A 25,732-nucleotide genomic window follows, 5' to 3' on the forward strand; every position below is an offset into this window, starting at 1 on the left:
TTCGGGTAATTTAGTCTCATGAGATAGAAAGTTTAATTTTTTCAATTATTTGTTAACGTAATTTTTTAAATTGATCTCAAAATTGAGAAAACTTGATTCATTTAGTTCAATGCTTGATGAGATTTTTAAAAAATGATTTCAAAATTAAGAAAACTCAACACATATAGTCCCATAAATCGCGTAAAGCAGAGGACAAAATGTTTCAAATTTTCTTCAATTTTTGAATCATTTTGAAAATATCATAAAATAGAGAACTAAATGTATTGGGTTTTCTCAAATTTAGGACTATTTTTTTAAAAATCTTGTAAAGTAGAGAACTAAATTTGTTGATTTCCCTATCTTACAGAACTAAAAGTGTAATATTGCCCCATTTTTTCTTTGTACTCTAGGAACTGACTTGGGGTAGTCACCTAATAATCGTATCAAAATATAGACCACTAGTTTAATTTCGAATTGCGAACAACTTTGAATTCGCGTTATTTTCTGATCTGCATAGATCACAAACCCTAATACGTATAAACTCATCTTGATTAACTGATCATTTTCAGTTCACAAAAAATCGTATAATTAGAAAAATTAATAAATAATCAATATAAATGCTCCAGATACAACTTTTGTTGTCCTAATATTTTTTTAAAATTCTAAAACTTTCTCTTCGCGGCCTTTCTGGTTTAAGTATTAGATGGTTATAATAGGTTCTTCTTGGTGTGGTTCTGACAATTTCCGCCTTATACTTTTTTTACAGGAGGAATTTAGAGGGTGTTTGGCTAAACGTTTTTAAAATATTTTATAAGCTCCTACATCTTATAAAATGTTTCAGGAGCTTATAAGATGTTGGATCTTATTATAAAAGTAAGTTCATAAAGTGTTTGGATAAAATAATATGTTAAAGCTTATAGAGTGCGAAAGCATCTTATAATATGTTAGGGTGCTTGGCATAATAAGGTCTTTTATTGCTAAAATGACTAAAATGGACATGATACTATTAGAATCAAATAAATTATTATTTCTTGACATATTTTGCTTCAAAAAAATTTAAAACGCTGTTAAAAATAGTAAACATTAATTTAATCCAAATAAAAATTTAATAGATAAGTTTTTTATAATTAAAAAAAATGACAAATAATTAATTACCTAAACTTTTGAATAAAAATAATATATATGTATATTCATGCTAGTTGGATATTAATATAGATATATAATTTATATTTTCTTAATGCAATGATTATTTTTAGTCATAGAATTTATAATGTCTTGAATTTATAGTTTTCAGTAAATATATATCAATATCAATTTTATTTTTTTACTATAATATTTTTTTATTAAATGATTGAGTATTTTCTCTTTTTCGAATGTTAGATCTTATAAAATGAGGATATTTTCATCTTATGACATATTAATTTTATATAGCTTATAAGATCTTATAAAAAAGTTTGAAAAGTTAACTTTTTTTAAAGAGTTTATAAGATCCAAAAATATTTTCATAATGTTTGGTTTCAATTTTGCTTCATCTCCGAGATGGACCAAAATATGGACAATATTTGTCTCGATGTGTTTTGGAAATTTTGGTGGTGTTTTGAAACAGTGTCTCATTTGTTTTTTTGTCAAATTAAATCTATACTAATTATAGGACCTACAACTAAAAAAGTTATATACATACTCATACATATATATAAATTTGTATAAAAGAGACATGATTTGACAATGAACAATAGTTTTTGTCTCCTACTAAACAACATAAGACATACCATACTTATTTTATATTATCTTCAAAAATAAATCCGAACATGCACACCATCGCTAACACATACTTATCTTCTATCTCCACAAAATACATCAAAACAAGTTAAAAATGAAACCAAACATAGTGCTTATTTTCTCATCTTATAAGCTTTTTAAAAAAAATCATCAAATATTTTGCTAAAACTTATAAACTCTCTAACATCTTATAAGATATTTTTAGGAGCTTATAAACTTACTCAAACAGCCCCTCAGACATATCGAATTAACTTGGGAAGCATCTTCCGCATTCTTGACGTATCGAATTTGGCCAACATTTTTCCGTTATTTGTATTTTTCTGCAGACCCCAAAATAAACAACATTAATTTCAATTAAATGCAACATGTGGATCTTGTGGTCAATACTTAACACAAATGTCAACTTTCTTTCGTCCATACCAATAATGTCTTAATTTGATGGTATAATGATGTATATGTATACCAATCATGATGGTATAATGATGTATACTTATACTAATGATGTCTTGGTGAACTCTATAAATTTTTATACTGAGTAGAAAATCTGTATGAACTTTATAAATTTATAACTATTATATTTTTTATACAACTGATAAAAAATTTATATAATTTTTGCTTGTGTTGTTATATATATTGAACTTTTTTTTAAAAATAAATTATCAATACAAAATATAAAATATTACATAGAACATATATATACTGTAAAATCTATAAATCTATAATATAATTAATAAATAATATTTTATATTTTTTAAGTAATGCTATGATATATTTTTATTATGTGGATATGTAATTGAATAAAAATTTATAAGTTATATAACATACTTTTTCTATAATATTATATACATTATGTATTGACTTGACACATATTTGCATGTACTTTTTGACATAATTTATAGATTTTATAAAAATATATTTACATATATTGAGCTTATAAATATTTTTTGTGTTCCATATTTATAAAAAAATATAAATTATAAAAATTATTTTTAAAATTAAGTGTGAGTAAAATTTTAAATCATTAAAAATAGTTTGGGGAGATACTTTAATAAAATATAGTTTAAAAAGTAGAATAAAAAAGTATAGGGTAAGTGAGAAGGGCATTTTTGTCTTATCAATGCCAAATTATTTCGTTAGGGATGTTTTTGTTATATTTCATACTTTAGGGATGTAAAAATGAGACAAAGTACATAGTTAATGGGCGCAAAGTGTATTCAACCCAAATTTTAATGTAATGATGTAATTATATATCATTTTTGTAAGAAAATTTTCTTTTATGCATAATAAAGGGCCAAAACTTAGCATGTGCAAGATTAAATTATTATTCTCTAGCACTACATTTTTATATTTCTTCGGGTATATCTCTTGTTATCTATTTATTTTAATGTTAATTACATTTAGACTCCTTTTAAAAATACAGACTACATTTTTCCTTTAAAAATTTTGAAATTACACTTACAGTCCATCTAGAAACTTTTGATTACACTTTACCCCTTTCCATTAGGGTTGGACGAAAATAATATCCTAGGCAAATAAATTATATAAATTTTTAATTTTACTCTTCATTTTAACATTATTATGTATATATTTTTGTACTTGTAAAGAAATAAATATTATATATATATGAAGTGATGTTAATATTATTAAAATTTTCTTTTAGGAGTATAAAATTATTATATGGGAACTACATTTTTCATCCAAATTTTAATAAAAATGGGTTAGGTGTAAATAATAAATTTTTGAAGGGGGTGTAAATATAATTCCAAAATTTTTTTAAATTCACTACAAGAGAACAGGGTATGAGAGACAAAAATTTCCGTCTCTGAAACTATGATTTCCATCTCTAAAATGAATCAGTGATGGAAAATTCCATCGCCGCAATCTTTGGCTGAAAGTTCAGTGGCTAAATATTAGTGACGGAAATATTCCGTATCTAATTCTCCGAACCGAACATTTCCGTCGTTGATTCTGTCAACAAACAAGAACAAAGTTTTAGATTAATCCGTCTTTGATTTCCGTAGGCAATCCGTCTCCGATTCCGTCGATAAAAAAAAGAACTTTCCATCTCTAAAGATAAAGTTTTTGTTTATTAATTCTGTCTCTAATCCGGTCTCTAAAATGCACAAAATGTTTCGTCTCTAATCCGTCTGTAAATCCGTACAAATTACTGTCTCTGATTTGTTCTCTAAACTCCCAAAATTTTTCGTCTCTAATTTTTTTTATTTTTTTGGCACATTTTTTAATTTCTGTACCTAAATGAATATCTTGGTCATTATACCATCAAATACATTCAATCAATATCAAAATCTGAATTTTTGCAAATAAAAAATAATAAATATTAACAAAAAAAATACTCATAATACAACTAATAATAATATAATTGATGTCATTGAGGGGGCGATGTTGCCGACCAACTCCGAGGAGGGTGATGGTGACGCGGTAGTCGCCCAGAAAAGTTTGGGCGACCGCAACGCAGGGGCATCGCAGCAATCGCCCAGGGTAATTTTGGGCGACCCATCGCCCGATTTTTTTTTTCTTTTATATTTTTAATGAATTCAAAATTTGATTTAAGAAAAAAAAACAAAATTTAAAAATGATAAGGAAATTTGATTTAAATTTTTTAAACTTTAAGAATTGTGAAAGAAAGTATTAAAATTTATATTGTAAATACACATACTAGTAAAATTAAATTATTTATAGTAAATAATTTATTAAAATATATTTATTAGAAAAAAATATATACATTTTTTTGTGTTTTGATCTTTAAATAAATATATTTAAGAATAAAGTTATTTATTGTTTAGGAGGGATGAAAAATATAAAAAAAATTATTAAATATAAGGTTAAAACAAGTATATTTGATCATGGTAATTTTAAATACGATATAGAGGTATTTTTATCAATTATCAGCAAAAAATAATTAAACTTACAAAAATATCATACGCACTCTCACCACCCATGAATACACCCCACCTTCCGTTAGTTTCTAACGTAAGGAGGGTTTTTTACTGGGTTTTAGAAATCAGAAGGTTTTTTTTATTCTTAAAACACATAAGAATTTTTAATTATTTTCACAAGATACAAGGGGATACAATTTTAGCCGATTTTTAGAAACTAATCTCCCTAGACCTCCTGTAAAATTAGCTCAATTGGTGGTATGAATAAAGTTTGGACTTGTAGGGTTTGTCTAATATGTTAATTTGGAGTTGATGGGCCCCCAAGTGGGTAGCCAGTAACCTCAATTGGGCTCTCGATGAACCTGACAACCTTAGCTTTAATTAGGCTACATGGGCCTTCAGGTGGGCTTGCGAGAACTTCTAATTCGGCTTTCAAGTGAAAAGAAAGCTTGGGATATCATGTTCTATTACAACACACACTTGACATTAATTTATGCATGCAAAGATCGTACGTTGTGACCATCAATTTTATTAATTTAAAGAGGTCAACGTTAAGATATATTATACAATCCACAAGAAAAAATGAAAAATAAAAACACATTTTGTATAGTGGATAGGGAATAAAGTGTACTTGACTCAACTTCTTTATCATTTTCTCTTAAATGAATTGTACAAAGTATAATACTAGAATGTGATTCTTGGCTTCTTGTTCAAATGATTCTCAAAGCGTATGGCTAAAGACAAGCAAAGAAACATCTTAATTACCATAACCAAAAGTAGACTGCACATATTTCAGCTACAAAGATTTTCGGACAAGATTATTTGATCAGTGTTGAAATGGTTGGTAACCCTTTTTTCCCCGTAAAAAAAAGGAAATTATGTGCACGTGAGTGGTGAGGACTATAATATAATCATGCAACAACGAAAATATCCCATGCACAGTCCCTATCACTCCACACCCCTCTTCTCAAAATATCCACCTCCTGTCAAAACACACACTACACGTACTGAAAGACACGGACAGGTGTTGAAGAGTGGGTTGGAAGCAGAAATCAGCGCGGGGGAAATCATGAAGACAGTGTGTGTAACTGGAGCATCAGGTTATATTGCTTCATGGCTTGTCAAGTTCTTGCTCCAGCGGGGTTACACTGTCAAAGCATGCGTTCGCGACCTCAGTTCAGTTCCTTCACTCTCTTTACGTTGAAACGTTATTGTGCTCTTATTTCTGAAATCTTTTGTTCTTGTTTTGTGTATAAGTTTCTTACATCGTTGCTCTAAATTTGCAACCCGAGTTTGGTTTTTGCCGTAAATTGTTGCCAGGTAACAGAACTCTCTTGGGGTCTTGAAATTGATATCCAAGAATGGGTTATGTAAGACAAGTGAATTCTCTGTTCTAGTTCTGTACTATGATGTTGCCCTTTTCGGAATTGACTGTGAATTAATCCGACCAATTACATTAACATCCAGGTAGTTTAGAACATATTGGTTGTCGGGGTCGATTTCCAAGCATGTAACTAATACGAATCTATTGCAATAAATGGCCACTGTCGCCTAGAAAATGGTCGCTAATGTTTGATCCTAACGCATTTCTTAATAATCTTGTTAATGAACCAAATTTCCTAACAATCTGCAGATGATCCAAAGAAGACGGAGCACTTACTCGCGCTCGATGGGGCCAAGGAGAGGCTTCAGTTGATGAAGGCAAATCTACTGGACGAAGGTTCTTTTGATGCTGCAGTTGACGGCTGTGATGGTGTATTTCATACCGCGTCTCCTTTTCATGATCCAGGCGACAATCCACAGGTTCGTGCTCCATTTTTTCCGTTTTGTTCTGCACAAGGTTTCTCTTAAAATTGGATAAGTAGCAGGAAAGATTCAAGTAGTACATATGCATATCTTTGACTAAATTAGCTTCTCATTTTCAGGCAGAACTGATTGATCCTGCACTAAAAGGGACACTTAATGTTCTTGGATCATGTGCTAAATCGCCATCCGTCAAAAGGGTTGTCTTGACAGCATCTGTCGGTTCAGTTTATGTTAATGAAAGGACTCTATCACCTGAAGTGGTAATTGATGAGACATGGTGGTCTGATTTGGATTTCTGCAGACGAACTCAGGTGTGTGTTGTATTCTTCTTCTTTTCTTAAGTAGCCATTATATTGCTTCCACCGAAGATAAGAATCCCTTCATTTCTTGATATATGAGAATAACCAATTTATCTAATTGCTTCGACCAGCAATGGTATTCCCTCTCAAAGACATTGGCCGAGCAAGCTGCCTGGAAGTTTGCCAAAGAGAAAGGAATCGACTTGATCGTCATAAATCCGTCCCTGGTTATCGGTCCAATATTGCAGCCGACGCTTAACACTAGTTCTGCCGTCATCTTGAGCATGCTAAATGGTATGTTCTACATCCTGCATGCTTAGATTATTTAACCTTCTGTCCTTTTGCTAGCACCGTTGTTTTATTGATCACCTCACATCCTCTGCTGGGGCTAATACTATTGTACGTTTCTTTGAAGTTTTCGTTGGAAAGTTTTAGCTTATTCTTGAACACACAGGTGCGGAAACATATTTGAACAGGACCTACGGAGTTGTGAATGTCAAAGATGTCGCCAACGCACATATACTGGCGTTTGAGAATCCATCAGCTAACGGAAGATACATCTTAGCTGAAAGCGTCGCGCACTTCTCAAGTATCGTGGAAATATTGCGTGAATTGTACCCAACTCTTCCTATTCCTGAAAAGTAAGTGCCTATGTTTGTGTTTTAATTTTCAATTTTCAGTTCTTGAAACTGTAATTAAAGTGAAAACACGTTTCGATTACGCTGAAAATATTCATTGCTATAGCAATGTTAAGTGAAACCTTAGTTACATCCTATTGAATCTTTCCGACAACTTTCATTCTGTGAATTCAAATGTTTTCTGAACTTTCTGAAGCAATACCGGACTCGAGAATTTGTAACTATGCTTACTGAATGTTGTAATAAACGGACCGCAGGTGTGAAGACGACAAGTTCGCACCGATGCATCAGCTCTCCAGAGAAAAAGCAGAAAGTATAGGTGTTGAATTCATTAGTCTCAGGGAAAGCCTGAAGGAAACTGTTGAAAGTTTGATTGAGAAGAAGTTCTTGCCAGCTCCTTCAGCTATCTGAGTGTCCCAATGGTGTGTGTTTCTGTAATATGAGGGACAGGGAACTTCATCTGCTTAGATTCTATATTTGGGACATGTTTTCCATCTGTTTGCTCTTCTGATTATGAGAAAATTAAATAAATTACAAATTTATACTAATATAAAGAAAATAATTGCTATAGGCACAAGGTGTAGGTTTTCACACTATATGACTTTTTGTGATTCGAAAATGCCCTCAACTTATAAGATAATTTAACTTATCAAACTTTTCAAATTTTAGATTAACTATCCAATTAGTAAATTTTATTTTTATTTATAATATATTTTAAAGTATGAAAAATTATTTATTATATTTATTTAGCAAAGTTCCAATTTGATAAATAAAATAAATTGAATTGAATGCAACAAAAATCATCTTCTAAAAGTAAATTTTGAATTTCATAAATAGCATAACTTATGTAATGTGTAAAAGATAGTTGTTCATACATAATACAATGATCTGAGTGGATGCAGTATATTTTTGTTAGGGTAGTAAAACATGCTCCAAAAATATAGGTCTTACATGTAAACAATCATGCACCCTCATCCAAAACTTCCTTGCCAAGCTGCATCAAACAGATTTTTGAAAGCCCACACAACATTTTTGCTATTTTATTGAAATTAGAAGCAAAAATATTCTCATACGGACATTTATTCTATTTTTCTATGTGAAACAGTATTGATCGAGTAATTTTCTAAATTTACAGACAGACTTTCAGCCAAATTTTTGATCGATATTAATTTTCAGGCTCGTAACTTACATATATTAAACAATTTAAAACTCTCCCCACCTTGGGGCTCGCGCCTTTGGCAGTCACTCGCTGTCGAGCTCTACCCTGTGGTCTCCCTCCCTGGATATACACTCCTTGGTCGGCTAAGAAACCATTCAACAAACAATTATAGATTTGAATGAGAAATATTTCATAAAAGAAATTATGATAAAAAAGACATATATTAAAAGTGAGATTGCATGACATACAGGCAGTGCAACAATTAATGTTGGCAACGCCGTGCAACTGATTATTGCTATGAATTTTTGTGTCATAAATCAAAAAGCTAATACCTCATTCGTTTTCGATTTTTTTATGAAGTTATTACTACCAATACCGTACGACGAAATTCTCCAAAATTAATTGCCGAATACAATATTCGGAGCTTACTGAATTTTCAGTTCGATGGCGTGTACGGATCGGATCATTAACCGAACTCTGCCAACACCTACTCTCACCATCTCTCTTCCTATATTGCGGACAGTGTTTTCACGCACTGAAAGACACGGGAAAGTGTTGAAGAGTGGGTTGAGAAGCAGAAAGCAGAGCGGGGGGATCATGAAGACAGTGTGTGTAACTGGGGCATCAGGTTACATTGCTTCATGGCTTGTCAAATTCTTGCTCCAGCGCGGTTACATTGTCAAAGCATCTGTTCGCGACCCCAGTTCAGTAACTCTCTCCCCACCCCTTCATCTCTCTCTCATCTGGTAATATGGGCTGTGGTAATCATCATACATAAATTTGATTTTTTTTGTGTTGCATCATTCATGGGCTTTACTTTGTTTAGCTTTCATCACCTCTGCCCACCTTATCAAGAAGCCACGGAACGGAGTTGTGATATTTTAATCTTTACTGTTTATTTCATGAGAATGACTCACAGGAGATCTGGAATAATCCATGCAGATGATCCAAAGAAGACACAACACTTACTCGCACTTGATGGAGCAAAGGAGAGACTTCACTTGATAAAAGCAGATCTACTGGAACAAGGGTCCTTCGATGCTGTAGTTGATGGTTGTGATGGTGTTTTTCATACTGCTTCTCCTGTTAAATTCGCATCTACGGATCCACAGGTTCTTGCTCTTTCATATTTTTGCCTTTATATGGGGTTTCTCCTTATGCCAGACTTCATTGATCTACTGAGTGTGAAAGCTGAAGAGAGATAGGCAGGCCTCAGAGGTTTTCAATTTGCAAAGAGTTTAGCAAACAATTTTAACTTGAGTTCACACTTCCCTCAGGGAGAATTGATTGATCCTGCATTAAAGGGGACACTGAATGTGCTTGGCTCATGTGCGAAAACGCCATCCGTTAAGAGAGTTGTTTTGACATCCTCCATTGCTGCAATTTTAGCAAATGGTAAACCTCGGACACCTGAACTGGTACTCGATGAGACCTGGTGGTCTGACCCGGAGTTCTGCAAACAAACACAGGTCAATCTTCTATTCTTGATCTTATTCTATTTCTGAGAATTGTTGATTACGTTACTCTCGTGAAAAACTTATAGCATTAACCATAATATATAAAGATAAAAAAAATTTCGTCCATCAGTAAACCTGTTGATTGGCTGTTGATGCCCCACCTTTCTCAACAATCGTTCCTTTTCCGTTGTTTCGTGATTCATTCCAAAAAAACGCACATTTTTCACTACAACTTTTTGTTGCAATTACTTCCACCAGCAATGGTATTTGCTTTCAAAGACATTAGCTGAGGATGCTGCCTGGAAGTTTGTGAAAGAGAAAGGTATGGATATGGTTGCTATAAATCCATCTATGGTAATCGGTCCGCTATTGCAGCCAACTCTCAACACAAGTTCCGCTGCAATTTTGAACTTGATGAACGGTAAGTTCGCCCACTTAACGCTTACTCATTTTGTCCCGTAGAAGACGCAGATACTCTTCTATATATATTGAGTCACTTTCTAAATATTGTCTCAAGGGCATCTTTCTTTCGCTTGAGATTACTCTTGGAGTCTTTGATATGTTTGTTGTAGCTTATTTCTTGTCTGTTTAGTTTTCTGTAATTGCTGAGTGAAAATATGTAAAAATTTTAGTTAGTCAAAGTACTAATTGTATGGCAATACAATTGACAAAACTTTGGTTTTGCTATAATGCAGGGCAACTAACTTGTATGCTATGTGTGGATCAAATTCTTAGTCCCCATGCCTAATATCTTTGTTCTCAATAATTTTTGGTGATATCTATCTCCCCATTGGCGAAATGTGCAGGTGCAAAGACGTACCCGAATGCTGCATATGGATGGGTAAATGTAAAAGATGTTGCAAATGCTCACATTCTGGCATTTGAGAATCCAACGGCGAATGGAAGATATTGCATGACGAATAGGGTTGCACACTTCTCTCAAGTCGTCAAGATATTGCGTGAACTGTACCCGACGTTTCAACTTCCTGAGAAGTAAGTCCTTATTATGATTCTATTCATTATGCTGTTGTTCTGATGTTTGATTTACCCTTAATTACCAAAATGAACCATGCACGGTTTGCTACTTTTGTTGAAGTACATTTTTGGCAATCTCTTTCGTCCATTATTAAGTACTAGGGACGTTAACGATACGTTTGAGTGATTGAACCTAACGAGCATTGTAATAACATGGTTTCTTCTTCCTGTCTTCTGCTGGCATGCATATATTCATTACTTAGGCATGATTTGTCAATGAACACAGCACTGTGCATATTGAAGTTTCAAAGAATTGTGTAGCTCTTATCACTAAGGTCTTCCCTTTTACTTCTCATACGCCTTCCAGCAAACTTGTATGTTCCGCGATGCATTTGTAGCCGATTTTCGACTTGGGATTTTCTTGATTTATTCATTCATTGTCATGGAAATCTCCTGCACAGGTGTGCCGACGACAATCCACTGGCGCCTACGTTCCAGGTCTCGAAAGAAAGAGCAAAAAGCCTGGGAGTTGAATTCACTCCTCTTGAAGAAACCATCAAGGAAACTGTTGAAAGCTTGATGGAAAAGAACTTCTTTAAAGCCACACCATCTATATCAATGCTCCCTTCCTCCTCGGATTGAACACATCCCATGTGTGTGCGTAATTTAAATTTTTATTGTATTTATTTAATTAAATAAAAAATTTGAAATAAATAAAATGACGAACTAACTTTAAATATGGATTAGTAGAACTATTGATAAAACAAAATTTTTGATTTTGTGAGGGTTATTGTATATATGATTGGTATCATCACATTCCAAGTATATATAAATCCTATATTTGATCCAGAAAAGTTATAAAGCCTCTTCACAACCTTAGTAGCACTGCTTTTTCCTTGTTTTTTTTTTTTTTTTTTTGGTATTATATGGGGCTGGGAACTTTTAAACTCATCAAGATCCTACTAATGACAACTTAATTAAATATTGATGTCCCATTAATAGTATTTTTACTTTTCATTACTTGACAATTAGAGATGACAACAGGGCGAGTTTGTCAAAACTCAGGACCCATCCCATTAAGAAAATAGTAAGGGTATTTTCTTCACAAAAAAAAAAAATGTATATTATAAAGGGTCATTTTATTATGATTTATAGTTTAGGGGTGCAAAATGTATTTATTATTTAATCATTTTTAAAAGGATATTTTATTTCCTGTTTTGATTTAAATATAAAATAAAACCACTTAACGCAAGAGATAATTTGAAGTTGGTAGGTGCGGTAGTAATGATCATGAAATTGAAAGCCCATTTAGCTAACAGTTCTTCAAGCCACTGTATCTCTCCCTCTCTCCCTCAGACACTCTTTACACACAGTACACACACTGAAAGGCACCGAAAAGGTTGGAGAGTGGGTTGAGAAGCAGAAAGTAGCGGGGAGAATGAAGACAGTGTGTGTAACAGGAGCATCAGGCTATATTGCTTCTTGGCTTGTCAAATTCTTGCTCCAGCGTGGTTACACCGTCAAAGCTTCTGTTCGCGACCCCAGTTCAGTAACTCTGTTCCCAGCCCTCATCTTATCTCTATAAATTATCGTTTGATGATTTGTGCTGTTGCGTGTGAAGTAAAGCTATGATTTTGAGTGGATACAAGAGATTCCCATTTGATGATTCTGGTTTTTTGAATGATTTGTTTTAGTTATTTGTCCCTGTGTTGTACCATTTTTGGTGAAATATATGGCTTTGCTTATTAGTAGTAAACGTTTTCTCCAATCTCTGCCTTTACCCTTTTATTAATTCGGTGACTATAAATTGCTTTGGTGTTTAAATTTCTGTGGACTGCAAATTGCAACTGATTCTTGGATGTTAGACAAAAGAAAACAGGTTCTGATTGAATTTTGATCTATCAACATAGTGTTTCTTTTGGCAAAGGAAGTTTTCCTGGGGAAGGCACTCATAGATTCTTTGGTGAATAACAAATTGTATCGTCAAGTCTTGAGTATTTGTTGTGTTAAAGTAGATGATATGATCAAGTTGATCTTACTAACTCCACCAAATCCATGGAGCATAGGGATAGTGAATGTCAAGGACAGAACTTCAAGATTCAACTATGCAAGTATCATCATTGCACACAACTCTTGTTGCTTCATTTAACAGAATATTCACCACCCAGATATTTCTTAAGGGACTTCAATGTACTCTTCTTCCAATTAGCCTTTACCTGTTGTTGTTTCTCCATTTTCTCGATGGTTATTGGATCAAACGGGTTCTATTTGTAACATTTGTCACTTTTCTAGTTCGTGGAGATGGCATAATATTTTCTGTTATCTTCCTCTAAATGTTTGTTAAATTCCAGAGTTAGTAAAGTTTGAAAATTCCGGAAGTAAGTAGGTTCAATTTCCAGTGCGGATATCTGATAAGCCCCTATTGGTCCTGATGATGAACTAATATTTGAACTAATGTCATTGCTTGTTTGTCAATTCCAACCTTTTCCCATCATTCAATGAGAGAACACTACCATATTAGCCTCTTCCCACCTTTATAACAAGCGAAGATTAGACATTCTCAGCTTTACCTTCTCTTATTTCGTGAAGATCTTTATGATTCATTTGACATATGAATAATATGCAGATGATCCGAAGAAGACAGAGCACTTACTTTCACTTGAGGGAGCAAAGGAGAGACTTCACTTGATAAAAGCTAATCTATTGGAAGAAGGGTCCTTCGATGCTGTAGTTGATGGTTGTGACGGTGTTTTTCATACAGCTTCTCCATTTTACTTTGCTACCACTGATCCACAGGTGTCTGCCCTTTTCTTTTTTCCTCTTTTCCGTTTACATGGGTTCTCCTTATGACAGACCTCATCTGCTGAGAGCAGAAATTAATAAGAGACTGGCCTCCATGGTTTCTGGGAACTGCTGTGATATTAAAAGGACTATGGTAATAGTGAAAAGCTAAAATAATGTGCTAGTGTATAATGATCAGCTAGACAGAAACTATGTATTTGAGAGCTGTCTCCTAAAATCTTTTCTTAGTAATCACATTTTTACCCAGAAAAATTGGGCGGGGAGGGAAAGCCCTGTAACAGACGTGCAGACCAGGCAAAAAACAGAAGTCTGTTTCTTAAATGCAGCCCAGTGAAATTTAATGGCAAAGTTCTGTTAGTAAGTGAATTCTCTATGTAGCCGTGTAGCTTATATGTGTCAGTTAAACTTAATGTAAACGAAAGTACTGCAGCCCCTTTCCATAACATAGTCATGAGCTTTATTTCAGCTGCTTGCCAATTTTAACAAAACGTGCCAACACCTTTATATATAGCATTTCTCTTGAAGGCAACAACTGGCAGTAATACCTACACCTCTTGTATTTTCCCCTTACTTTGCTGAACTTCAGTTTATTCTTCATTACTGAATGTAGTTTTTGGAGTATGAGCTTAGCTATTTATTGTACTGATGCATTTCAGATTAAAGGTTTTGTTTTCATGCTTTTAACATTTGGTGTGGGGTGTGCGTGAATTTTTCCATCTGTTTGTTGAACAGGAGTTCATGTAGTCTTTACAAATATTATTCAAGTTAACTATTAGAAAGAAACCCTTTCATAGTCAGCCTAATTTAATATTTGGCATCTTTTTATCCTTATTTGGTTCTTGTACTATGAACTACTTTCCCCATGTGTAGCAAGAATTTTGACTCAATTCATCTTTCACTTCCCTCAGGCAGATTTAATTGATCCTGCATTAAAGGGGACATTGAATGTGCTTGGATCATGTGCCAAAACACCATCCATTCAAAGGGTTGTTTTGACATCTTCCATAGTTGCAGTTTTTTTCAATGGTAAACCTCGAACACCTGAAGTGGTAGTTGATGAGACTTGGTGGTCTGACCCGGAGTTATGCAAACAAATGCAGGTCATTGTTGTGTTTCTCTTTTTCAATTTATGGCAATTGCTTATCATGTTTATGATGCAGAGCTTCCAGCATGGTTACTTTTTTGGTTGGTGCTATAAATTACAAGTGTTTTTGCAATGATGTACCTGTGTGGTTATATCTTGACTTACTGAACATCAAAGGGACAATCCGCCCAAATCCAAAGAATAAAAATGTTCCATCATAAAAACATGTTTGAAAAATATATGACAGATTCCCTTTGCCCCAGAATAACAAGTTCAGGAGTAATCATTTTCTTATAACAGAAGAAATATTTTGTTCCTACCTCTTGCCCTACCTACCCAATGTGTATTTTTGGACAAAAATATCGTCCCAAGAAAGTTGTCATCATTTCCTTAAAGGACCCAAGTCAATCGATTCTGTTCCAGAGAAAGCTGCACTCATTTACTTGTAGTGTCATTGGAATATTATTTCGTGGATGTCCTGCCAGCACTCTGGTCTTCTAGTTTGCTAAACTGCCTTGGACCACTGATGGTGGCACTCTTCAGATTCTTCCCAAGTTAATGATATGTACTGTCAAGCCCTATGCCTTTGTAACTTGAAATACTCTAAAAGTTAATACTCTCTCCTCACTTCATGAAGCCCATATTCATTTGTGTGTCTTCATCAGTTGCTAATAGAAGACAGACTTCCTTAACAAAGTCATTTCTATTCACCATTTATGATGCCATACAAATGACCTTCTAAAAGACTTGCAGTATGTTCTCCAACTTGGTGAAGAAGCTAGAACAAGAAAGAGGCACTTCTCCATTAAATTTTTAAATTAAAAAGGCACTTCTACATTAGGTCCTTGATTGTATTTCTCAATGTAGATTGTAGAATGGCTTTAAAAAATATGTTCTCTTTAGTATTCTCCATTCAATGTATGAGCTCTACGCAATATATTGTAGCAAGTGGTATTTCTTCTTCTTTCTTCATTTAGATAACTTTTCACTAGAAAAATTATAACATTTAATCATGGTCAATTGTCATAGTTAAGAACAAATAGCCGTAGCAAATAATTATTGATCACTGCCGCGCAACAGTTTTTTGCCGTGATTTTTGCAAGGGTGGCGAAAACATTTGACATGGCTAAAAGCTAGTTTTTGTGTCGATTTTATTTTACTGTAGTAAATAATAGTCATTTACCACAGTTTTTAGCCATAGCCACTAATATTGTAGCCAATAATAATTTTTTTTCAAGTGTTTCCGGAAAGACATCATCTATACCAAGAGTGTTTCTTAATCTTAGGATGTATCGAGTTCTTGTTTTGTTTGATCTAGGTACTCTCTCTCTCTCTCAACCAAATGGAAGCATTTTGCTGAGTGATCTAACAAGAAATACTGTAGAACCAACCTAATTTATTGTGACAAAAGTTTGTGATCACTATGTTGGTCAGCAAACCTGTTGACTGACTGCTGGTGCCAAGCATTCTTGAGAAATGTTCATTTTCTTTATTTTTCAATTGCTTGACCCAAAAAATGCCGCATTCTTTGCTAATCTTTTGCCACGTTGCTCGAGCAGCAATGGTATATGCTTTCAAAGACATTGGCCGAGGATGCTGCCTGGAAGTTTGTGAAGGAGAAAGGTATTGACATGGTTTCTATAAACCCATCCATGGTAATTGGTCCGCTGTTGCAGCCAACTCTCAACACAAGTTCAGCTTCAATTTTGAACTTGATAAATGGTAAGTTTTATTCTGTTAATGCCTAGATTTTTATTCCCTGTCTAAAACACACCTCCCTTCTCTATTCACTTGCTAATATTGTTCCAAGTTTATCTCCTTGTTCAAAGCATTCCTTTTCTCATTCATTCTTAATTTTTTGTTTCTTGTTTCTTGTTTTTGTGATTGAATTCTGATACATTGGACTTCTCGGTTGGTAATCTCTACCTCTTTGTGAAATGTGCAGGTGCAAAAACATACCCAAATGCTACAGCAGGATGGGTAAATGTAAAGGATGTTGCAAATGCTCATATTCTGGCATTTGAGAATCCCTCAGCTAATGGAAGATATTGTGTGGTGGAGAGTGTTGCACACTATTCACAAGTCGTGAAGATATTGCATGAACTGTACCCTAATCTTCAACTTCCTGAAAAGTAAGTTGTTATTATGACTCAATTTTAATGTATAGATGTGAACTTGACAAATCTGCATGATCATGTTGTATCCTTTTACGTACATGCGGTTTGGGAAGTGATGGTGGTCTGAAATCCTTTTTGATTGACCAAATATATGATGTATAATGTGATGATTGATTGACCCAAAATTGTCAAGACTTTCATATTTTGCAGTAGTTGTAACCAAACTCACAAGTCTTACTCTTGATCTATCCATGTATTTTCATGGAAATCTCCTCTACAGGTGTGCTGATGACAAGCCATTTATGCCTACGTACCAGGTCTCAAAAGAAAGAGCAAAAGGCCTAGGTGTTGAATTCACTCCTCTCAAAGAAAGCCTCAAGGAAACCGTTGAAAGCTTGAAGGAGAAGAACTTTTTTAAAGCCCCACTGGCTATTTGAATGCCCCCTTCTTCTCGTGTGGCCTATATATGGTTTGGTATCATCTCCAAATATCCTGTAGTTGTTACCAAAGAACTATAAAACTCTTTCTGTACTTTGTGTATAAACAGTTATAATGGTGTTGCCTTTGGATGGCTTGTCGAAATTGCGTACTGTTTTGTAAGTGAACTCATTGCAACACCATCTATATCATTTGCTTTTCGCAACTACAAACTCTCAAGTATTGAATGGCAAAGCAGCATGAGAAGATCACTCATTCAATTTTCATGTTGAAAGATGTCTATTTCCACTGGGAAGAAGATACTTTACAACGAATCCTACTGTCTACTTACTCTTAATGGTAAAGAGGGCTATGTAAGTTGTGATTTTCTAGGTAAGGACAGTCTTGATATACAGAAAAGAAAATCCTTTGATGCAGCACCGGACGACGAAGCGAAGGTGATTTTCGAATTCATAGAGACATCTCCCACTGAAGACTGACAGCAAGAGGTGGGTAGTTTACCACTAGTAGCATCTGACAGGGAGATGGAATTGTACATTGCATATATCTCCGAAAAACCCGATTCATTGATGTAGCAACTCTCCACTCCAAGGTATTGATCTTCGTTCCGAACTAGTGGATCTGTTGAATCAACTCCAAAGTCCACTTCTAAACTTGAACTGGAAACTGCACGTGATTCATCCATCTCTGCAACTGTCAAGGAAGAATCCCTGCTGCTGGTCGTCGAGCTGGGACATCTACTATTATGCTCTATCTCCGTTCGAATTTCAAATGAGAAGAATGGATCCTTCAATAGCTCCACAGCAGATGGCCTCAAAGAAGCAGGTAAAAAGCACCTCTCTATAATCTCCTTCACCTGAGGATCCTGCACTTTCCCCAGAGCAGCAGGCTTGATCCCAGATGTCACTTTCTTGAAGATCTGTGCTGGATTTGTGCACTCAGAATAGGGATACTCAGAAGTAGCCAACTCCATCAAACACATCCCAAAAGCATATACATCCACCAACTCGTTGTACTCCTCGTCATAATACTCTGGTGCCATAAACTCAGGCGTGCCTGCCAGTACCCGAACTGGGCTCTGCTCCATCGCAGTAGCCAACCCAAAATCTCCAAGTTTGATCTCACCCTTGCTAGCATCAACGAAAATATTGTCACACTTCACATCCCGATGAATAATACACGGGTTTCGGCTATGGAGATACTCCAGTCCTTGTAGCATCTGCCTGCCCCAATTCTTGATAGTTTGGATATCAACACCGCCGAGTTTCTTCATGTACTGCCGCAAACTCCCAGAACTGAACAACTCCGTAATTATATTCACAGATTTGTTGTCGTAATCCACCCAATAGCTGTAGCACTTCATGATGTTCCTATGGTTCAGGGAATTCAACAAAACAGCCTCAGAACATAATGATTCTTGATTTCCCGAGGACTTTAAGGTGCTCTCATCATCCACACAGATCTGGTTCCAGGCAATCTCCATGTTATTCACATGATCAAACCCTTTATACACATCCTTGAATGCTCCTCTCCCCAAGATTTTCTTGTACCTAGCGTAACTGCAACAGGGCGATCTCTCAGCGATATCAGTTTCACGAAAATCAGATTTTTGAAACCCTTGAGAATCCATGGGTAAAGATGACCTATGGGCTATGGCTTGAAATACTCGAAAGCAAAGACGCTAAACAAAAAGGTGCTCAGAAAAGGCTTCCAGGGCAGCTGAGAATGGATCATTAATCGAACAAGAACACACACGAGAGAAACAGCAATCCATCTTCAACAATGGCTCCAAACCAGATCTTTCCGATGTCTGATTTTGTCCTCGAAACCTCATTACTCTTTGTTCATCAAGATTGTTGTCTCTGTTAATTTTCTTGACAACCCACAAATATTGAGAGAAGAATTAAGAAGAAGAAAAGAGATCGATGATTCTGACGCAGAAGGCAGCGATTGGATATATATCTATCTGCAAGAGGTTGGCGCAAAACGCAACTCTACAAGAATTCGGATTCTGTTTCCCTATTGTTCTATGGATAATCCGTCAAAATATGACCATGTCTTTAAGATCAGCCTGAATTTGCGGAGCTGGCTTTTTGAAGGGCACCCCATGTTTAAAATCCTTTTCAAAATTCAATCCTTTCACCTAAAAAGGTAGGCCTAATTATACGTATATTTTATCTAGTTTAAAAAATTATATTTAATATTCATAATATTTAATTTCGTAAAATAAATAGATTTTTTTATTAGTCAAAAAATTTATTGAATTTATTAACATTAGCAAAAAATCAAATAAAAATTCATATTTACCCTCTGATTGATTTATTGTTGATCTATTGAAGGCTAAATAAATCAGATTTTATGATCAAACTACTCTTATTATCATACAAATTAGCAGTGTGACGAGGTATAACAAGAATAGTTTGATCAGAAAATTATTTACTTGTCCATTCAATAAATCTACTATAAGTCAATGGGCAATAAGTATGAATTTTTATTTTATTTTTTACTAATATTTACAAATTCTGTTAATTATGACTAGTGGATGGATCTATTTGTTAGCGGGAACAAACGTCAAGAAATTATATGTAATTTTTCAAACCACAACGAATCGACATATAATTACACCAAACGTTAGAAGAGGGCGATGTAATATTCTTTAAACTTACGTGTCGAACGCAAAGTGTATTTTTTTTTGGTGTGTGTGTGTGTTGTTTGACTTCTTTTATTCGACCATAATTATTTATTATTCAGCAACCGATTGTGTTTGTTAAATAATTCTTTTGATTCTTTCATTAACCTTACAATGAGGTTAATTTTAAAAATTAACTGCAATTTGTATTAGCAAATTTAATCAAAAAATTGTGGATTCAAATGTTATAATTATTTTTTAATAATTAATTAATCGTCGTACTAAACTGTTTCTTGAGATGACAAACAAGTTTGAAAATTAGTTCAAGTCAAGTTGGGTTTGAGTTTGAACAACTTATATTTAAATCAAAGTCCGGTCAGGTTTGGACACCTTCTTACTTTATCTATAATCTACATAAAGATGTCTTTGAATTATGATATAGTGTTTGGTAGGGTATATTACATTTTTGTCACTATACGTTCGTCAAAATCGATTTTGGTTCTTAAATTTTTCGAGGCATGACATTGATCTTTAATTTTTATATGATTTTGACCCCTAATATTTATAATTTTGCTCCATTTGATTCGCTCCTTCTTAACAACCTTAAACCCACTTTTACTGACTGGACCGAATCATAATAATTTATAAAGATTAGGGACTGAATAAATTATGAACTAACGTATAGAGACCAAAAGTATAATTTTCCCGTTTTTTGTAGATTGAGATGTAATGAATTTAGACCTCTAGTAAAGTAATGGTTAATAGTTTGAAATAAAAGTAGTAATTATCTAGTATAAATCTTTAGTTACTTATATGTAATTTTTATTTAAATTTAATAACAAGAAATAAAAATTATACAATAAGCTTGGGCTAAGGAATTTGCAATTATAATCAAAACTTAGGAACAAAAATCAATTCTACCTCTTAATTTTGATCGACAAGTTATTTTAACTGCACTCTCAATTAATCATATTGTAAATATTATTATACTTATATAATTAATTAGGTTGAATTTCAGACCGTAAATCAATTACATGGCAAGTGTTAGATTTTCTTGGTGTGTAAGATCATGAACTTCATTATTCACCATTTGATCTAAAAAAACTCCCAGTGGGACAAAACTGGACTAAATCTCCACTAGTAAAGAAAATTCATAGGATAAAAAAACTTAAGTATATGTAGAAGATGATCTCTTCTTAATAGTCCAGAATCACTTCCTGAAGCTTTCTCTTGTTCTGGAGCTCTCAGGGCTATGAAAAGGAAAAGCTGATCTACTGTGCTGCCTTGCCAAGGGTGAAGAATTTCCAATATCCCTTAACGGAGAACGCTCCGTGGCTATGATCCTAACGCTGTTTGAGTACAGGGCTCTCCTTCCATCGGCCACGATGCTGCCTTTCTCACTAGCATCGTGGCTTTCCTTCAAACAACGAAGAAGCATTCTCTTCTCCTTTGCAAGTTGTTTGCCCAATGAAAGAGGTGGTAAATCTTTGTTTGATGCTTGTTCCTTGTTTCCATCTGCGTTGAACTCGTCAAGTTTGCACCTGTTTTCATCATTGTGCCTGTTTTTCTTCAAACGACAACTCAAAATGAGCTTTTCCTTTTCGAGTTGTTTCCCAAGAGGCACCGGTGCAGGTGCATCCGGATTAACTTTAAGCGGTGGCTCCCTGTTTTGGCTCGGTTTTAGACCTGCTTTCGTCTTTTGAATCTCCTCTTTGAGTGCAGATAGTTCGAGCTGCAGTTTGTCCACCTTGTTTTGATGACCAAGAGCCATCTCTTTCCATTCTTCCACCTGGAAAAACATACACAATCAAAGAAACTAACATCAGACAACGTTGACAAAGGCAAGATATCGATGAGTTAGAACTAGTTCAAGAATTCATGTTCTATGAACAAAATACGTATGAAATACGACACTTACAGCTTGCTTAAGGGATTGAATCTCGTGTTCTGAATTGTGCGCTTGAATTTCCCAGAAATCACGAGACGCCTGAAGTTCTTCCATCTCTCCACGCACCTGCCCCAGCATTTCTTGCATTTGGGACCATTGCTCCGTCTCGGCCCTCACCTGCTCCACTATTCTACGAACAATGGCCTTGCAACGTCCCGAGCATTTGTTCTCATGCAACATTGATTCCTATGTAAGAAAAAAAGAAACATTTCATTCATCATACTGATAACTACAAACATTAGAGGCTTGTTCATACAATATCAACAAATTATTCAAAACAAGAAATCTCTAACACTGATTAGCATACAAGAAAGCCATAACATACAATCACAGAAAACGAAGGCGGCAACGTCTGCTGCTGACACTGCAAGAAATGAACTACTACATGTGTTTTTGAAATCTCAAAAGATGTGTATGAGTCAAGCATTTGAATTTCTTGACCAAACTGATTGAATCTACCTGACCGACCGACCAACGCTCAGATTTCACATTCTGGAAGCCGTCTCAGGCAACATAAAACAACATAAAAGAAGAAAACTGCAACAAAATCAGACACTGCAATTTGATATCAGTGGTCCAAGCTTGATTTCAGCATATTTAACTGAGTGGGTTTTGGGAAGTGCGAAGCAACCAACCAACAACATTACTGCATATAAAAACACTAGACTTAGCCCCAAAAGTACAGTTAAAATTATTGTTAGTAGCATCAAAAGGCACATAATTGAAGGAGTTATGTACTTAATCAGGAACTGTTACTCATTTTGAAATGGGAAAATTTTGAAAAATACCACTAACAGAGAAGAGACCTGGACTTTGCCTGATAAAACTGTCTGGTTGGGAAACTAGAGAGTTCAGGACAATCAATTCTCTTGGAAGTAGAAGCAGAGCTGGCAACAGAACTGTTTGTAAGAATTGAACCATACTCTTGCTCCACTCTTTCTAACATTCCCTTTGACAATGCCTCCATTTTCTTCCTCAGCATATCACCCTGAAAATTATGTTTTATTCAAATCCAATATAGATACATAGCCCACAAGAATCTTGCAGAAATCCTCAACGTTGATAAAATGAGAGATTGAATGCATGTTAGGATGTTTCTGATCACAGGAATCAGACAAGTTGTTCTTACATTATTGGACTTATTGCCGGTTTTCCCATTGCGGATGCTGATGTCATGGTTCGTGTTATTGATGGGCCAGCTTGATTCAGCAAGTTCTTGCAGCTCCTTCCTACTATTTTCATCGGATAATCCTCCGAGTTTATCTAGTCGACGCTGCAAAACGGAAGCTTTCTTGTCAAAATTGCTGCAGTTTCCAACTTCATCATCTTTGCTTCTTGAGCTCTTCTGCAATTCTTCTAACTTTTCTGCTAAGTCTTCAATCTCTTCCTCCAGCACTGCATTCACGTTCTTTCCTTCAAAAATCTTCTTTCTTCCCTGCAAATCCAGAGAGATAAAATTAAGACAGATAGTAAAAAGAATTGAATCATGAAAAACTCAGAAATTAAAAGTTTGATCTTGAAGCATAACAGTGCTCTGAATGAACTCAAATAAATCCCAAAAAAACTCTTACGCCCCACAAATTAAGATTGAGAAAACACTGTATTTTCCACTTCTTTGATCGAACCTGTTTCTTCTGAGACAAGGCTAACTATTTAACAAACAACAACAGTAAAAGGAAAGAGAACGGAACTAACAGAGACAAGCGTCTGAACAGCTGATCTCAGGGTCCTCTCCATCTTAGCTCTATTCCTCTCCAACTTCTTCAAAGCAAACTCTCTTTCCATTCTCAAGAAATTACACTCCGCCCTCAATATCTCCGCTTGAAACCTCCACTTCTCCTCCTCAAAACCACCGCCGCCACACTCCTCGTCCTCTTCTTCCACTCTTTCCCTCCTCTCCACGCCGACGGCCGATACTTTCGAGTTTGAGTTAGGCTCCAACAACTCCAACGTCGAAGGCGAGTCTTTATTTCCTTGATCAAACAAGTTCTCCAGCTTCCCCTTGTAAGACAGATACTTTTGGTGCATGACTAGCAATGGGTTATTGTGGTGGTGGGTGGTGGGCTTGGACTGCTTGCGGCGGGTCCTGCGGCTGCGGGGGAAGTGGAGGATCTTGGGGCTGGGCGGCGGCGGCGGAGTTGGATGCCATTTGGTTCTTCTTGACGCAGTTGACATGATACAGTGGTGGCTATGGTACTGCGCTGTTGTTACGTTTTGGGTTTTGTAACTGGGAGTGGGAGTGGGGGTGCTGCTCTGGCGGAAGAGGGAATTAGCCGTGGTGTAGGAGGAATTTAAATTCAACGGTAGAGAAGAGAGATGTCTCTGTGTATATATATATATATATAGAGAGAGAGAGAGAGAGTGATGAGCTGGATTCTCTGCGAATCGACCAAAAGGTATCGTTATTTGCATTTCTTTTCCTGCCTAAGTTAAATAAATATGACTAAAAGGTCCTCTAAATATTACTATAATATTTTTTTACCTATAATAAATTAATAATATATCAATGGATAGTATGTAAAAAATTTTATTAATATCATCAAATTCGATAAATTTTAATTTACGGACTTATTTATTATGTAGAAGCACACCTTTGTGGTACGAAATGTAATTTTTCAAATCATATAATATTTACGTGTAATTACACCAAATTTTTGAAAAAAAAAAGTGTAATTATCCTTTTCTTTATTTTAATATTAGGTTAGCATGCAACTCCAACACTATTATACAGTAATACACTAAATATGTTTTATATTATATAATTATTTATGTAAAATATATGCATATATATTATCAATGACATAATTTATACAAATACTGCAAAAATATGAGAAAAATAATTTTGTTTCTGATTCTCAATCACAAAAGTATTATCTATAATTTTTAATATACTCGCGATATAAATACGAAATTCTTTTTTTTTAAATAATTATACTTTCTTTTATTATAAAAAAAATTAAAAAAATAAGGGTGACATCCCACAAACCCGTTAAGAAGGATTGCTTATGCGCTGAGTAGAATCTCTATGTCTGATTATTGTTGCAAAAAATCAAGGTCTAATCATGTAAAAATAAATATATAGTTCAAACGTACATTTAACCTCACCAAACACTTTACCGAGAAACTTGAACTTGTGTTCTGATTCCCAAATAATTAAATTACTTTTTTTTTTCTGGTCAAAATAAATAAATAGATTTTCTCTTTTAATATTATTTAATGGGAGACTTCGAGAGTAACTTTCTTAGCTCATATTAATAGATTAAAATGCCCTTAAAAATACTTATATTTTTTTTTATAAACTAATCACCATTTTATTCAATTGTGATTATCAATAAATTTTTATTTATGCGTATTTAAATTAATTTATTTTATCAATATGTTGATCAAATTATACTTTTTATTTTAGGATAATTAAACTTTCCTTCCCTGAGATCTAGTGTAATTGCACTTAGACAATCTGTGGTTTGGAAAATTACATTTAGCACCCCTACGGTTTGCTTCTATCTAACAAATAAATTCCTCCATCGGCCGAAATTCACCAAATTTGCTGATATTAAAAAAAATCTATATTTACCCCCAATTGACTTATAATATGTCAAAAATCTTTTTATGATCAAATTACCTTCGTACGTCTTCACGCAGTAATGCATTTGAGAATATATATTTTCACCGTTATAAGGGTAGTTTAGTTCGAAAAAAAATATTTTGACCTATAATAAGTCAAT

At 34.5% G+C, this 25,732-nt stretch overlaps 5 protein-coding genes across 5 annotated transcripts; 3 read left to right on the forward strand and 2 right to left on the reverse strand.

Annotated features, from left to right (window-relative positions):
• Positions 1 to 5,601: 5,601 nt before the first annotated feature.
• On the forward strand, positions 5,602 to 7,968 carry LOC105163633 (phenylacetaldehyde reductase). Its single transcript, XM_011082057.3, has 6 exons — positions 5,602 to 5,830; positions 6,289 to 6,458; positions 6,581 to 6,772; positions 6,892 to 7,054; positions 7,215 to 7,401; positions 7,656 to 7,968. Exons 1-6 carry the CDS (start codon positions 5,725 to 5,727, stop codon positions 7,807 to 7,809), a joined length of 972 nt encoding a protein of 323 aa, XP_011080359.2. The 5' UTR covers positions 5,602 to 5,724; the 3' UTR covers positions 7,810 to 7,968.
• A 964-nt stretch (positions 7,969 to 8,932) lies between these two features.
• Positions 8,933 to 12,514, forward strand: LOC105163688 (phenylacetaldehyde reductase-like). Its single transcript, XM_088881685.1, has 6 exons — positions 8,933 to 9,260; positions 9,500 to 9,669; positions 9,835 to 10,026; positions 10,273 to 10,435; positions 10,821 to 11,007; positions 11,451 to 12,514. The coding sequence occupies exons 1-6, from the start codon at positions 9,002 to 9,004 to the stop codon at positions 11,629 to 11,631; spliced, it is 1,152 nt and encodes a 383-aa protein (XP_088737811.1). The 5' UTR covers positions 8,933 to 9,001; the 3' UTR covers positions 11,632 to 12,514.
• Positions 12,397 to 17,642, forward strand: LOC105163632 (phenylacetaldehyde reductase). The gene is made up of 6 exons (XM_011082056.3): positions 12,397 to 12,533; positions 13,616 to 13,785; positions 14,700 to 14,891; positions 16,435 to 16,597; positions 16,821 to 17,007; positions 17,273 to 17,642. The coding sequence occupies exons 1-6, from the start codon at positions 12,428 to 12,430 to the stop codon at positions 17,427 to 17,429; spliced, it is 975 nt and encodes a 324-aa protein (XP_011080358.2). The 5' UTR covers positions 12,397 to 12,427; the 3' UTR covers positions 17,430 to 17,642.
• A 137-nt stretch (positions 17,643 to 17,779) lies between these two features.
• Positions 17,780 to 19,060, reverse strand: LOC105163631 (putative serine/threonine-protein kinase WNK11). The gene has a single exon (XM_011082055.3). The coding sequence runs from the start codon at positions 19,058 to 19,060 to the stop codon at positions 17,780 to 17,782; it is 1,281 nt and encodes a 426-aa protein (XP_011080357.2).
• A 2,048-nt stretch (positions 19,061 to 21,108) lies between these two features.
• Positions 21,109 to 24,320, reverse strand: LOC105163687 (myosin-like protein). The gene is made up of 5 exons (XM_011082129.3): positions 23,703 to 24,320; positions 23,137 to 23,442; positions 22,825 to 22,995; positions 21,978 to 22,193; positions 21,109 to 21,848 (listed from the first exon to the last, which is right to left on the reverse strand). The coding sequence occupies exons 1-5, from the start codon at positions 24,180 to 24,182 to the stop codon at positions 21,270 to 21,272; spliced, it is 1,752 nt and encodes a 583-aa protein (XP_011080431.2). The 5' UTR covers positions 24,183 to 24,320; the 3' UTR covers positions 21,109 to 21,269.
• Positions 24,321 to 25,732: the final 1,412 nt, after the last annotated feature.

Source organism: Sesamum indicum, linkage group LG6 (assembly GCF_026168435.1).
Source record: "Sesamum indicum cultivar Baizhima isolate 11 linkage group LG6, ASM2616843v1, whole genome shotgun sequence".
Taxonomy (NCBI): domain Eukaryota; kingdom Viridiplantae; phylum Streptophyta; class Magnoliopsida; order Lamiales; family Pedaliaceae; genus Sesamum; species Sesamum indicum.